The 15,590-nt window shown below is 41.1% G+C and overlaps 1 protein-coding gene across 3 annotated transcripts in view; it reads left to right on the top strand.

Annotated features, from left to right (window-relative positions):
* Nucleotides 1-15,590, top strand: part of dlg2 (discs large homolog 2) — a 615,655-nt gene that overhangs the window by 350,306 nt on the left and 249,759 nt on the right. For all 3 annotated transcript variants that reach the window (XM_018091766.2, XM_012958043.3, XM_031897354.1), the window contains 4 exons: nucleotides 1,211-1,380; nucleotides 3,308-3,444; nucleotides 8,164-8,308; nucleotides 9,046-9,187. In XM_018091766.2, the coding sequence (XP_017947255.1) occupies nucleotides 1,211-1,380; nucleotides 3,308-3,444; nucleotides 8,164-8,308; nucleotides 9,046-9,187 (594 nt within the window). The remainder of the gene's footprint in view (nucleotides 1-1,210; nucleotides 1,381-3,307; nucleotides 3,445-8,163; nucleotides 8,309-9,045; nucleotides 9,188-15,590) is intronic.

Raw genomic sequence — 15,590 nt, 5'->3', positions numbered from 1 at the left:
CTACACAAGAAAAAAATGGCCATTGACTGCAATGCATTGGCAAAAAGTTGCCATTTTGCAAATTTTTCTGTGGTTTTGCAAATATTTCAGAGGAGCAGAATGGGGCAATTTTACCCATCACTGTAGGTACCAATGCCCATAATACAGTATATCAGAGACCAGCATATAGGTCTAGTACAGCTCCCATTGACTTCTACATGGCCACGACAGCTTTTAGATGGCGATGTTTTGTATTAGTGTTTTTTGTGGCTTTTATTCTTAACAAATTACAAATGTTTCATGTTTTGGAGTAATTAGTAGTGATAAGCGAATCTGTCCCGTTTGCGAAATGCATTTGTCACGTGATTTTTTTTGTCGCCAGTGTCTTTTTTGTCGCCCGTGGCTATTTTTTTTTTCACCCACACTTTTTTTGCAGCGACTGTACCCAATTTTGATGCGACGGTGCCCTTTTTTGATGCGATGGTGCCCTTTTTTCCAATGCGCCCAATTTGACGCACGACAAAATTCTGCGTGCCGAATTTTTCACTGCGAATTTTCACGGAAGTTTCACAAAACAATTCGCCAATGGCGAAATGCGGAAATTCGCTGTGAATCTATGCGAAAAAATTCACTCATCACTAGTAATTAGTATAATCCATATGTAGTGCTAAAAAATATGATTTGTGAAAGTATTAAGTAAGTATTAGATCAAATTTCAGATTAAAATTACAGCATATGGATTGGTCTATGTTACAGTGGAATAGTAACCTAGTTTTCCACTCAGGTGTACTCTTACACATACTTTTAAGCTATAGATGGTTCCAGTATATACAGTAAATAACAGCAGTAGTTAATATGGAATTCTGAGACTAGTTAGTTCAACACAATGGCAAGTTAGACTAAGCTTAAACTGCAAGTGGAGAAGACAGCAAAAGGGAATTATAGGCATGCAAAAGTGGACCGTGCAGGGGGCAACTGCAGCCTGTAGGTTGCAGCCTTAGGCATGAGTCCAAAGCTCCATTGCTATCCAATGCCCGATCCCACCGCTGCCACCAATTTGTAGTAGTTGGCTGTTGAGAGAACCCATACCAAACCCGGCTGCTCAGAAGGTAACAGATAATTTGGTACAATACATTCACCCCTTAATTCATGGAACATACAAAGGTAAAAAATATCTACCGTATTCCAATGGGGTAGCAAAGTAGTACTGTTTCTATTGTTTTTAACCCAGGGTAAATGACTGTATTCTGCGAGTGAATGAAGTGGATGTTTCTGAAGTTTCGCACAGCCGGGCAGTGGAAGCTCTCAAGGAAGCCGGTTCCATCGTCCGACTCTACGTGCGGCGAAGGAGGCCCATCTTGGAGACGGTCGTAGAAATCAAACTCTTCAAAGGGCCAAAAGGTACTAGAAATTAACTGTATACTTATAACTTCTAAAATGGTTTGTAGCTTCCATACAGCTGTCTCTGCTCGGATAATGTACCTGTGACGCCATATTGCTTCTGAGTGTTTTATTTGTTTTCTAGTTATTTGTTCTCCGAGGCCATCTCTTTCACTCTGTGCTTCAAAGTCCTCATGTTTCTTTCAATTATGCCCATTTAAATATACAAGGTCACTGTATGTAACGTGCAGACACTGATTGTACTACGGAAAATAAAATGTGAAAGTGTTTCAGCATAAACTCTCTCTTTGTCGTATCCAAATAACCCATAAATGCTTATATTGTTTCATTAAGTGGGTACAGGATTGATCAAGGGCTTTGTACGGTACAGGTATAGGACCTGTTATCCAGAATTCTCGGGACCAAGGGTATACCAGATAAGGGGTCTTTCCATAATTTGGATCTTCATACCTTAAGTCTACTAAAAAATCAATAAAACATTAATTAAACCCAATAGGATTGTTTTGCCCCCAATAAGGTGTAATTATATCTTAGTTGGGATCAAGTACAGGTACTGTTTTATTATTACAGAGAAAAGGGAATCATTTAACCATTAAATAAACCCAATAGGGCTGTTTTGCCCCCAATAAGGGGTAATTATATCTTAGTTGGGATCAAGTACAGGTACTGTTTTATTATTACAGAGAAAAGGGAATCATTTAACCATTAAATAAACCCAATAGGGCTGTTCTGCCCCCAATAAGGGGTAATTATATCTTAGTTGGGATCAAGTACAGGCTCTGTTTTATTATTACAGAGAAAAGGGAATCATTTAACCATTAAATAAACCCAATAGGGCTGTTCTGCCCCCAATAAGGGGTAATTATATCTTAGTTGGGATCAAGTACAGGTACTGTTTTATTATTACAGAGAAAAGGGAATCATTTAACCATTAAATAAACCCAATAGGGCTGTTCTGCCCCAATATGGGGTAATTATATCTTAGTTGGGATCAAGTACAGGTACTGTTTTATTATTACAGAGAAAAGGGAATCATTTAACCATTAAATAAACCCAATAGGGCTGTTCTGCCCCAATAAGGGGTAATTATATCTTAGTTGAGATCAAGTACAGGTACTGTTTTATTATTACAGAGAAAAAGAAAATCAAATAATTTAGATTTTTAAAATTGATTATAATGGAGTCTATGGGAGACAGGCTTTCCGTAATACGGAGCTTTCTGGATGACGGGTTTCTGGATAATAATATATATATATATAATGGGGCTTGTTTGGTAAAGGTTAAAATTGTATTGAAATTTTTCCCCCTGAAATTCTCAATTTCAAATCTATACCTATTTTCTAAGCCAAATTTACATCTATAGGAAGCCAAAACTTTCACCCCAAAATTTCCAGTTTCAAATCTGCACCTGTTTTCCATGCAGAATGTTCATCTGGGACTATGTCAGTAAATAATATTACACATTTCACCATCAAATTTCCAATTTTGAAAACTATACCTATTATCTAATTAAAATGTGCATTTAGATCCATTTTGGCCAAATTTTAATCTGGGACTATGTTACAATGCCCCACACAGTGTGCAATATGCATTAATAAAGGGGTGCTATCAGCCGTTTTGAGTAGGAATAAATCCCATGTTTATATGCTGAAATCCAGCTGCAAAACTGTTCTACTCTTTCTGTATCATTTGAAATCCTGGCAGGGGAGGAGGGACTAAACCACTGATGTTACAGATTGTAACAACTTCCCCACAGCTTACAGACAGCCTGCAGGAACTACATAACCCACAATGCATTGCATTGGGATGTTCCTTTCCTTATTGACATCCTGTGTGCAGCAGGGAATTGTGGGATTGGGAGGAAGGGAAGTGTCGCTGGCTGGATTAAACTGTGAAAAATAACTACACCGTTATCATTTCCTTTTAGGTTTGGGCTTCAGCATTGCGGGGGGTGTCGGAAATCAGCACATTCCTGGGGACAACAGTATCTATGTAACCAAAATTATCGATGGTGGAGCAGCACAAAAAGATGGCCGACTGCAAGTTGGAGACCGGCTACTGATGGTGAGTGAAGCTAAATGCACTCTGATTGGCTGAGGTTCCGCATATTTTTAAAGTGGCTCATCTATTAAACCTCCCGAGGAGCGCTCATTTACAGAATTAAAGGGGAACTTAACAATAGTCTTAAGCATTTAGCTTTAGCTCCATTTACCAAGGCACATTAGACATTAAAAAAGTATCTTATAGATGTGCAAACTAATTAAAACTGGCTTCAGGAAAGTGTTAATAACTCTAATTAAATTCCGTCCAATGAGAATCCCTCAGGAAACCTCTATAAGTCATCTAACATTGTAATCTTTTATTTGACTCCATTAATTTTATAACCAATAAAAATCTGTCAAGGTCCTGGAATGGGACTGAGGCCTCCTGGGTAGAACGGTTTATATAGTGCAACCAACCATAAATATTCTGACTTTATTATTTTGCCCAATCAGATAAAGGAGACTTCTCAGGTAAATCTCTGCCCAGAGGGATAAATATCGGTAACAGAGGTGCTTCCCGTCATTCCTCAGATATATTGGGATTTATTTTCACTTTCTCTTTAGAGATTTTTGTTGATATGTAGCGAGTCGATGGAATGGTTATAGAAAACGAATACAAATTATATTTCTTATGTTATATGTGCGTATTAAATGGCCTCTATAGGGTTCCCAGAAGGGAATCCACTATTTTATAGGATTAGGCCCAACCCCGAATCCTTGGCGGAAGATTACCGAACTGAATCCAAACCAGGGCCGGAACTAGGGGTAGGCAGAAGAGGCAGCTGCTTAGGGCGCAACGATTGAGGGGCGCCAGGCAGGAGCCTCTCCTGCCTACCCCTAGTGCTACTTTGTCATTGCCTCCGCCGCTTGTCATTAGTGGCGGAGGCAATGACCGATCTACAGGGTCGGACTGGGGTGTGGAGGGCCCATAGCGTACCCCCCGAGGGCCCCCGAACCCCTCTTGCAGGGGCCCTCCAACCCCCCTCGCAGGCCCCCCCACCTGATGACCTTCCCCGAGCGCGTAAATATAACGCGTTGGGACAGGAGCGTTCGGGAAGGTCGAGCGCCGCAAGGGTCGGGTCTGGGCCGCTGGGTCCCACTAGAGCCGGGGCCCACCAGGATTTTTCCCGGTGTCCCTGCGGCCCAGTCTGACCCTGCCGATCTAATCACCCCGCCCCCCTGCACCGCCTCCTGTGCTTTGGTGCGCATGCGCTGTTCGGGGGGCGGGAAGGTGGGCGGAGTTGGCTGACTGGGTTGCCTAGGGTGCCCGGTCGGCTTGGCCTGCCCCTGATCCAATACCCTAATTTGCATTTGCTAATTAGGATAATGAAGGGTTAAAGAGAACGGCGTGCTAAGTTTTCAACTTCCGTGTTTATGTGACAAAAAGCCACGTGATTCTACCCATTTGGATTCGGTTTGGCCAGATTTGGCCAAATTCAAATCCTACTAAAAAAGGCAGACTCTTGGCTGAATCCCGAACCAAATCCTGGATTCGTTACCTCCCTAATTGCCAGATTACAAAAGTAATGATTAGTGACAAGCAAATTTTTTTGGCAGGCATGGATTCGCAATGAATTTCTGCATTTCGACAATGGCGAATTGTTTAGCAAAATCTACGCGAAAAAGCCTTGCCCACATCAAAATAGGCATGGTTGCGGCAAAAATAGGCGCGGCCCTGGAAAAAAAAACGCAACAAAAAAAGATGTGTGCGACAAACACGTTTCAGGGATTTTTGGCCGTTTCACGGATTTTCCGCTGAAGTGAAACGGGACAGATTCGCTCATCACTAGTAAAGAGTACCAGTCCCCAGGCACGGATTCACATCGAAATATCAAAATTCCTCATTTCACCATCGGGAAATTTTCCAAAAAAAGATGCAAAAAAAAAAAAAAAAAAGGCCATTCACATCAATGTATTTGGTGTGAGAAACAATTGAGAAAAAAACCCACTGACTTTTGGACGCATTTGGAAAAAGTAAAAAAAAAAGGCGCAAATTTTTCACCATTTGGTGAATTTTTAAGCAGTTTTACCAATATTTTTGCAGAGAAACGAGACAGATTTGATCATCACTATCCCAAGGAATCAGGGAACATATTGGGTGAAATACAAGTTACTTTGAAAAAATGGGGAAAATTTGAAAAGAAACATCTCACCTATTAATCAGAATTTTGTTATTTTGGGACAGATTTACAAAAACTCCATAATTTCTCATTTTTTTAAATTTTCAAATTCGACTTAAATGGTTTTCCCAAACCTCTGATATCCAGGGGCGCTTCTGCCATTAGGCGAGTTGAGAAACTCGCCTCAGGCGGCAGAAGCGCCCCAGTTACCTGGGGCGGCAAAAAGCCGCTCCTGGTAACTTTAAGAGCCGAATTTCCGGTTTTTAAACTGGAAATTCGGCTCTTCTAGTTACTGCTCCCAAGTGCCTTTTATTACGTAACCCCAACTTCGCTGAATATATATCCCATAAACTTGTTTTGCTCAAAAAGTTGATTTAGCCATTAAAGGGAAACTATACCTCCCAACAATGTATAAAAATATATTGCATAATATGATATAAACTATCTGTTGGCTATGTATTAATCCTGGAGGTATAGTTTTCCTTTAACCCTGAATTAGCGTCGAGGTCTCTACTGAACATATTGACTCTGACACTTTTATTCCGCATTATTTACTGGAAAAATAATACAACATTTTTGAAAGCTACATAGAACTGTTAATTGGTTACAATTTCAGCTGCAAAATCTCTAGATGGGCATTTCATATTGAGAATATTAATTATTCGCGCTCCCTGGCAAATCAGAGCCGAGGTAGAAGCAGTCTCATTAAATTGCTGATCTATTATAAATGGGAGCGGGGTGCGTAATTATTACGAATGAATTTACAGAATCCGTGAATATTTGCCCAAAAATCACTGCTGACACAGGTTGCACTTAACCAGTAACGGGTCTCCTATAACCAACTGAGGAGGTTTTAGTTGAGAAACTCGCCTCAGGCGGCAGAAGCGCCCCAGTTACCTGGGGCGGCAAAAAGCCGCTCCTGGTAACTTTAAGAGCCGAATTTCCGGTTTTTAAACTGGAAATTCGGCTCTTCTAGTGCATCTAGCGATCTCACCGCCCCCGGACCCGCTCCTGCGCTCAGAAGATAATCCAGGAGCCGCCTCAGGAAAAGTCACTCGTAGAAAAGTCATAGAATTGTCGCTGCAAAAATTCAGACTTTATTGTCCTGATTTTGGACAGTTTCGAGGCAAATGAAAGACAGTTTCAAGGGAAGGGAAGGGACCTCTGCCATTGGCTTCTACATGAAGTCAGCAAGTTCGCTGTAGTCTGGCGAATTGTTGGATTTTTAGCCGTTTAGATGCATAGTAAATCTCAGAAAATTTGCCGCGTTTTTTTCTAAAAGTTTAAAAATCAGTGGTTTGTAAATGAGCCCCTATAAGTCAAAATTTGATTTGATAAATACACCTCCCAAAATGCCATAGGAATAAATAGAAAGTGCGTGATTTTTTTTTCTGTCTTTCCCTATAAGTAAAAACTATTTTCAGGGAACCCATGATGATTTTTGCTTCGCTGAAAAATTTGCGAATCTTGGAAAAGATTTGGCAAATGGTTAAAAAAATCCGTGAAACAGCAAAAATGTCGTGCATGAAAGAAAATAGTGCAGGGAATTTTTTTTTACACACCCGACATTTTTTTGTCGCACAGCGAATTTTGTCGCCATTTCACTTAATAATGCACCAATGGCGAAACGTGGAAATTCGCTGCAAATCCACGCCTGTCATATTATTTCGCCCATCACTAATTATGATATAAAATGTGTCTAATTCAGTTATGCAACTGAAATTAGTGATGAGTAGTGATGAGCAAATCTGTCCCGTTTCGCTTCTCCGGAAAATTTGCAAATCTTTCAAAAGATTTGCAAAACGGTGGAAATGTTGCGCGTTAAAAAAAATTGTTGTCCGCGGCTACTATTTCGTCGCCTGTGGCTATTATTTTGTCGCCCGCGGCTATTATTTCGTCGCCTGTGGCTATTATTTTGTTGCCTGCGGCTATTATTTTGTCGCCCGTGGCTATTATTTTGTTGCCTGCGGCTATTATTTTGTCGCCCGGGGCTATTATTTTGTCGCCTGTGGCTATTATTTTGTCGTCCGCGGCTATTATTTTGATGCCCGTGACAATTTTTGGATGCACGGCGAATTACTCCGCAGGAAATTTTTGCATCCGTTTCGCGAAACAATCCGCCAATGGTGAAACGCGGAAATTCGCCGCAAATCCATGCCTGCCAAAACATTTCGTGATGAGCAAATCTGTTTCGCTTCGCCAGAAAATTTGCGAAATGGCAAAAAATTTGCGAAACGCACTTGTCGCTAGATTTTTTTTTTGCCCACATCAATTCTTTTGTCGCCCACGCTTTTTTGATGTGATTGCGCCCAATTTTGACGCGGCCGAGCCCTTTTTGGACACGACCGCACCCTTTTTGTTGACGCACATCAAAAAAAATTCTGCACAACAAATTTTTCCCCAGCGAATTTTCACGGATGGTGCAGTACGGAAATGCGCTGCGAATCCATGCCTGGCGAAAAAATTTGCTCATGGCTAACTGAAATATGTTTATGATAAATACTTAGGGCAATAGGGCTCAAAATAAATAGGAGACATTTAAGGGAAGAGGAGGGGCCTCCTGGTTCTTTTTGCCCATCGAATGTTTAATTTTTTTTTCCTCCGTTCTTAATTATTTGTAGGTCAACAATTACAGCTTGGAAGAAGTCACACATGAAGAAGCAGTGGCCATTCTGAAGAACACGTCGGATGTTGTTTATTTGAAAGTGGGAAAACCAACTACAATATACATGACCGACCCGTATGGACCCCCAGATATTACCCACTGTAAGTAATGCCCATTACTTTCCACCTTTGGGTTCCTATGAAAAGCTAAGCACTACTTGTACAGAGCTTTTGAGTTAGCCATTCAGATAGCCGGACTCCTCCACTGCTCTTACTTCTTCCAGAAGTATTTGCCTTAATTTTAACAGGGGAACACTTTTGCATCATTTGAAATCCTGGCAGGGGAGGAGGGACTAAAACTCTGATGTTACAGATTGTAACAACTTCCCCACAGCTTACAGACAGCATGCAGGAACTACATAACCCACAATGCATTGCACTGGGATGTTCCTTTCCTTATTGACACCACGTGTGCAGCAGGGAATTGTGGGATTGGGAGGAGGCAGGCTGAAGGCTGAGGGACAGGCGACTACTGTTACATTTTATTTGAGTCACAAAGTAGTCAGCCAGATCAGCAGGGGAACAGGGGCGGGGCTTAGGAACTGGGAGAGGGCTTAGGGAACATGGCGCGGGGCTTAGGGAACTGTTCCAAACCAGATTATTACATTAAACATCATGAAAAGGCTGCATATTTTTTAACTGATGTATATTGCAAAGTTGCTTGAAATTATGTTAACTTTTCATAAAGCTTAAATCATTAGTTCCCCTTTAATGATTGGCTTGGAAAACTCATATGCCAGTTTGTGGTAACCCTTCCCCCATTGGTATAAGTGAATTTGCTTGACTAGAGATGCCTGTCAGATGCCTACCGAACTGTCCTTGTTTGATCCCATTGCCAGCATACTCGCCGCCGTTGGAAAGTCACATCCTGAGTTCGGCCAATAACGGGACTTTGGAATACAAGAGCCCTCTAGCGCCTATTTCTCCGGGAAGGTATTCCCCGATCCCAAAGCACATGCTTGTGGAGGATGACTACACCAGGTCAGAAATTGGTTTCTAAATATATTCAAGGTCTAACGTCAGTGCTCCTAACTTTTGCTTTGCTAATTCTCTGAAATGATGAAATTATTATTATTATTATTATTATTATTATTATTAAAGGAGAAGGAAAGTCATTTTGGCATTTTACTGCCAATCGATTACATTAGTGCCACCTAGAACCCTATATTTATTCAGCAGAAAGCATTACCATACCTGAGTAAAGAGCCCTAGAAGCTCCCTCTGTTTGTTTAAGATAGCAGCTGCCATTTTAGCTTGGTCTCAGTAGCTTCCTGCTGCAGCTCTAGCCGTTATAGTTCAGATTACACTTTCCTAAGGGAGGGGGGAGTGAGTTTTATAAATTCTTATGGTAGGGGGAGCAGGAGAGGAAGGAGCTGCCCAGACTCCGGCTCGGGAATTAAGGATTTTTCTGAGAGAGGAAGGCAGATACCCTGAGAACATGTTTACAAAAAAGGAGACAAGAAATTCTGTTTCTTTTGATAGAGGACTATAGAGGAAGCTTACTTAGTTTTTACCTTTCCTTCTCCTTTAAATGTAATTAGGGCGTGTCCTGATATTTTACATGGCCAATGGTTATCCATTTTGTATTAAAAGCAGTTTTGTTACCCCAAACTTTCATGACTCATGGGCTGAGTCCAATATATTGGGCCATATATACTATATTTGGGGACCTGGTTGATCTGTGAGTGGTTTGTTTTACCCATATCCCCCCCATATGTAATAAAGGTTTGCCCCAAAGCAGTAACCCTTAGCAACTAATAAGATGTTCAGGTGACCAGTAAATGCTTCCTGATGATTGGTTGCTATGGGTTACTGCTCCTACGTGCATTTATTACGTAACCCCAACTTTGCTGAATATATATCCCATAAACTTGTTTTGCTCAAAAAGTTGATTTAGCCATTAAAGGTAAACTATACCCCCGGACAACTTATACAAATATATTGCATAATATGATATAAACTATCTGATGGCTATGTATTAATCCTGGAGTAGTGATGAGCGAATCTGTTCCGTTTCGCTGAAAAATTCGCGAATCTTTCAAAAGATCCGTGAAAGCGGCTATTGTTTCGTCTCCTGCTGCTATTATTTTGTCACGCGGCTATTATTTTGTCACCCGCGGCTATTATTTTGTCGCTCGCGGCTATTATTTCGTCGCCCGCGGGCTATTATTTTGTCGCCGGCTATTATTTCGTCGGCCGTGGCTATTATTTTGTCGCACGGCTATTGTTTTGTCACCCGCGGCTATTATTTCGTCGCGCGGCTATTCTTTTGACGCCCGCGACCATTCTTTTTTGATGCCGGTGACAATTTTTGGACATGCGGCGAATTTTTCCATGGAGAATTTTATCATCCATTTCGCGAAACAATCCGCCAATGGCGAAATGCGGAAATTCGCCGCGAATCCATGCCTGGCTAAACATTTCGCCCATCACTATCCTGGAGGTATAGTTTTCCTTTAACACTGAATTAGCGTCGAGGTCTCTACTGAACATATTGATTCTGACAATATTTACTGAAAAAATAATACAACATTTTTTGAAAGCTACATAGAACTGTTAATTGGTTACAATTTCAGCGGCAAAATCTCTAGATGGGCATTTCAGATTGAGAATATTAATTATTCACGCTCCCTGCCAAATCAGAGCCGAGGTAGAAACAGTCTAATTAAATTGCTGATCTATTATGCATGGGCAGCGGGGCGCGTAATTATTGCAAATGAATTTACAGAATCCGTGAATATTTGCCCAAAAATCACTGCCGACACAGGTTGCACTTAACCAGTAACGGGTCTCCTATAACCAACTGATGAGGTTCTACTGGTCCCTCTGATTGGAACTATGGGGCCCATTAAGTGGTAAAATAAATATAAGGCATTGGCTATTTCAGCCATGAGAACTTCCAGTAATGAAACATTTATAGTAGCACTGATCTGTAGTGATGAGCGAATCTGTTCTGTTTCGCTTTGCTGAAAAATTAGCGAATCTTTCAAAAGATCCGCGAAACAGCGAAAAATTAGCGAAACAGTGAAAATACCGTGCGGAAAAAAAAATTGTGCCCGCGACTATTCTTTTGTCACCCGCTGCTATTTTGTCGCGCAGCTATTATTTCGTCACCCGCGGCTATTATTTTGTCGCCCGTGGCTATTGTTTTGTCGCACGGCTATTGTTTTGTCGCACGGCTATTATTTTGTCGCCCGTGGCTATTATTTAGTCGCCCGTGGCTATTATTTAGTCGCCCGCGGCTATTATTTTGTCGCACGGCTATTCGTTTGTCGCACGGCTATTCTTCTGTCGCCCACGGCTATTATTTCATCGCGCGGCTATTCTTTTGACGCCCGCGACTATTCTTTTTTGACGCCGGCGTCAATTTTTGTTCGTGCGGCGAATTTTTCCATGGCAAATTTTTTCATCCGTTTCGCGAAACAATCCGCCAGTGGCGAAACGCGGAAATTCGCCGCGAATCCATGCCTGGCGAAACATTTCGCCCATCACTACTGATCTGTCCTGTTGACCCAGATGCCATTCCCTTTCCAAATTTAATGGCAACAGACTGGTTTATTGCCAACATTACGTGGTGCTTTGTAAATACAGTATTCAGCCGAATATATCATTTAGTGAAGCGCTGAACATATCTGCAGAGCTAGAAAGGGAAATGAGTAGAAATCTATAAAGTATAACAAATACAGATGGAGCAAACTTTATTAACAGTTATAGCTCCATCTGTAGCTCGTTTACCAATGCTTTGACTTTTTCAATTCTGGTGTAAATGTATATGACTTTTTGTATATTAAAGGGTAAGTATCTGCTATCAGGTTATTATTCAATGTATGTGGTTGAATTCCACCAGATAATCTTTAATGCTGACCCTACATTGTCCTATGCTTGTGATACATTTTTCATTTTTTTGGTAGTAGATTTTAAGTCAGAGACCCGCGAGGAGATTCTCCGACCTGCAGGGCATGATATAAGGATGCACTTCCAAAAACCCTCGGATTTTATCGCATTTCGGCATTAATCTGCATTTGTTGCATTGTGCGTGACGAAGAACGAAATGTCCTCCGCATTGTTTGTTGATGATGATGATGATGATGATGATGTCAATTTGTTTTAAAATGTTGCTCATGATAACCCTTTGTTTGCCTCGGTAGATCTTTGGCGTGTTGCATTGCAATACTCTGGGGAAAGCTTAAGCAAACACAGGGGGTGATGGGAAACTGTTGTGTTGTTTGGTTTTGGCATTGGCAATTTTCTCCCTTTTGCTATCTAATATTGGTAAAACATAAGGCTTTGTCCTGGTAAAGAACCTTAAAAATTATTGGTTTCCCAACTCCAAGCTTGAAGGACCCTTAATGGTCTAAGAGTAGGAACAAGTAAGCTTGGGTAACACCCAACCATAACGTTATCCATGCATTCCTCTAATGTAACCATGGGGTTTCCTAGATTCAGGCACCAAAGTGGTGGGATAGTCAAACCTTGGATCAAAAATCATTGGTTTCCCAACTCCAAGCTTGAAGGACCCTTAATGGTCTAAGAGTATGAACAAGTAAGCTTGAGTAACACTCAACAATAATGTTATCCATGCATTCCTCTAATGTAACCATGGGGTTTCCTAGATTCAGCCACCAAAGTGGTGGGATAGTCAAACCTTGGATCAAAAATCATTGGTTTCCCAACTCCAAGGTTGAAGGACCTTTAATGGTCTAAGAGTAGGAACAAGTAAGCTTGGGTAACACTCAACCATAACATTATCCATACATTCCTCTAATGTAACCATGTGGTTTCCTAGATTCAGGCACCAAAGTGGTGGGATAGTCAAACCTTGGATTAAAATCATTGGTTTCCCAACTCCAAGGTTGAAGGACCTTTAATGGTCTAAGAGTAGGAACAAGTAAGCTTGAGTAACACTCAACCATAACGTTATCCATGCATTCCTCTAATGTAACCATGGGGTTTCCTAGATTCAGGCACTAAAGTGGTGGGATAGTCAAACCTTGGATTAAAATCATTGGTTTCCCAACTCCAAGCTTGAAGGACCCTTAATGGTCTAAGAGTAGGAACAAGTAAGCTTGAGTAACACCCAACCATAATGTTATCCATGCATTCCTCTAATGTAACCATGGGGTTTCCTAGATTCAGCCAAGTCAAACCTTGGATCAAAAATAGGATAACACAAAGGGTAAATGCATAAATGGTTTTGCCTGCATAGCCTGGTGCAGCCAACTGGACTTTCCAGACAACCCAGTTTATAATGTAATCATATATCAGTCATGTAATGGCCATTGTTTTGGTCCAATTCAAAAGAGGCCAAAGGAGTGGATAATGTATTTTTTGCTCATGTATTTATACCACTTGATGTGAAGGGGCCCTTAAGGGTCTTACCTGCATGTTTATTAAAAATTCTAGTTCATTCCAGTTTATCCCGTCCTAAGCACAATTCATAATGAACAGCCCCCCAGTGTGACCGTAGCCTCTACAGAAACAATAAACTATCCCAGCAGGTACAGCCCCCTATGTTTGCTACTAACCCCCCAAAAAATGATACCAGCATTCTTTGTACTCAGCACATTTTAGGAGGAGCAACTCCCAACATTGTCTCATAGGATAAACAAAAATACCATAAAAACTATACCGGGAAGTATGGTTCCTTCTAGTAAGCACAATTCACACAAGTTTAATATAACTACCTATAACGGAGTGAGACACAACGTGATATTTATTTCCCTTCACAAAGTTCTATTTCAATGGGTGACCCCATAAAGCAGGCTCAGGAGAAGTTTTTCGTACCAGGGGGGTCTTTCTGCTGTATATATATCTGTATTATCAGTTACTGGATATGTTGCACTGCACAAGGGGCAAATATATGATTGTCGGTGGTAGAATCACAGCTCCATGGCAGAATGACTGTAATAGTACTCAACCCAAGTCATAGTTCTTTATTAATATGGCTCATTTAGTTTGCTATGGGCTCAGCCATAAACCATATCACCAGTGGCTCCCTAATGATTTAAATTGGCCTGAAATGACCAAGTGTGATTATTTGGCCTGTTTGGCAGTCAAGTGGATTATGTGTAAATTTTTGGCCACGTACATCAATGATGTACCGGCCTAATTCGCCATGAACAGATGTCAAGGGAAGCAGTTAGTGGGGAAAAAGGTTTATTATTGTCCAAAGACCAAAAGCAAAAACCCACGGGCCACATCAGGAGAAACTGTGATCCAGCAATCTGTCCAGGATTGCCAGATGGCCTGTTGTAATTGCTTCCCTTGGGTCCCTCCCATAGAGTTACAATTGGGAAATGAGTTTAAAACTGGCCCCACGTACGGCCATAAAGTCTAAACGTACAGTGTAACCCACAAATAAAGGAATTCTTCATCTGGCAAACCCAGAACTGGATCAAGTAACTTAACCATGAAGTTCTAATCTAAAGTAAAACGGAACAATTCAAGCCTATTGGGTTAGCAAAGGGAGAAAACATCATAGCCAACCAACCAATGAGGGGAAATAGTCCAATGCTAACCCAGTCCTAGGCCAGTCTATGCCATGGTAAATGTTTCTTTATGATTAACAATTAACAAAATACAGATTAATTTGGCTTGGTTACTCTATAGTATACATTTGCCACTGACTTTTGTTATGCCTTGTGCTGGTAGTGCCACCAGTTTTATGGATGTGAAAATATGAAATGAATGCATTCACTAGATCCTAAATATTATAGACTGGGGTAGGGGTGGCCAACAATCTGCCCTGAAATGGTGTTTTGCCCCAATTTGTGGCACCTTCTACAGAGCACTACTTTATAAATGAGCTATGTTAACTCAGTATCTCAGCATGGTGTTTGCACCATAACTATAATAGATATACCAGCCATGTACTTGAACAACATGGTAAAACTCAGGCAAAATAAAGGCAAAAGATTAGATGAAGATCCACCTCCAAACAAAGTGGAGTTTAATTTATCTTTTACAGTGATACAATATAGACTGGCCATGCTGGTACAATATAGACTGGCCATGATGGTACAATATAGACTGGCCATATTGGTACAAAATATACTGGCCATGCTGGTGCAACATAGACTGGCCATACTGGTACCATATAGACTTGACTATACTGGTACTATACAAACTGGCCAGGCTGGTGCAATATAGACAGCCATACTGGTACAATATTGACTGGCCATGATGGTACAGTATAGACTGGTCATGATGGCACAGTATAGACTGGCCATATTGGTACCATATAGACCAGTATATACAGTCTATACTGGTACTATATAGACTGGCCATGATGGTACAACATAGACTGGCCATATTGATACAAAATACACTGGCCATGCTGGTGCAACATAGACTGGCCTTGATGGTACAATATAGACTGGCCATA

The sequence above is a fragment of the Xenopus tropicalis genome, chromosome 2, assembly GCF_000004195.4.
Source record: "Xenopus tropicalis strain Nigerian chromosome 2, UCB_Xtro_10.0, whole genome shotgun sequence".
NCBI lineage: Eukaryota > Metazoa > Chordata > Amphibia > Anura > Pipidae > Xenopus > Xenopus tropicalis.
The sequence above is the reverse complement of the archived record's forward strand: the minus strand, read 5'-3'. Positions and strand labels throughout refer to the sequence as shown.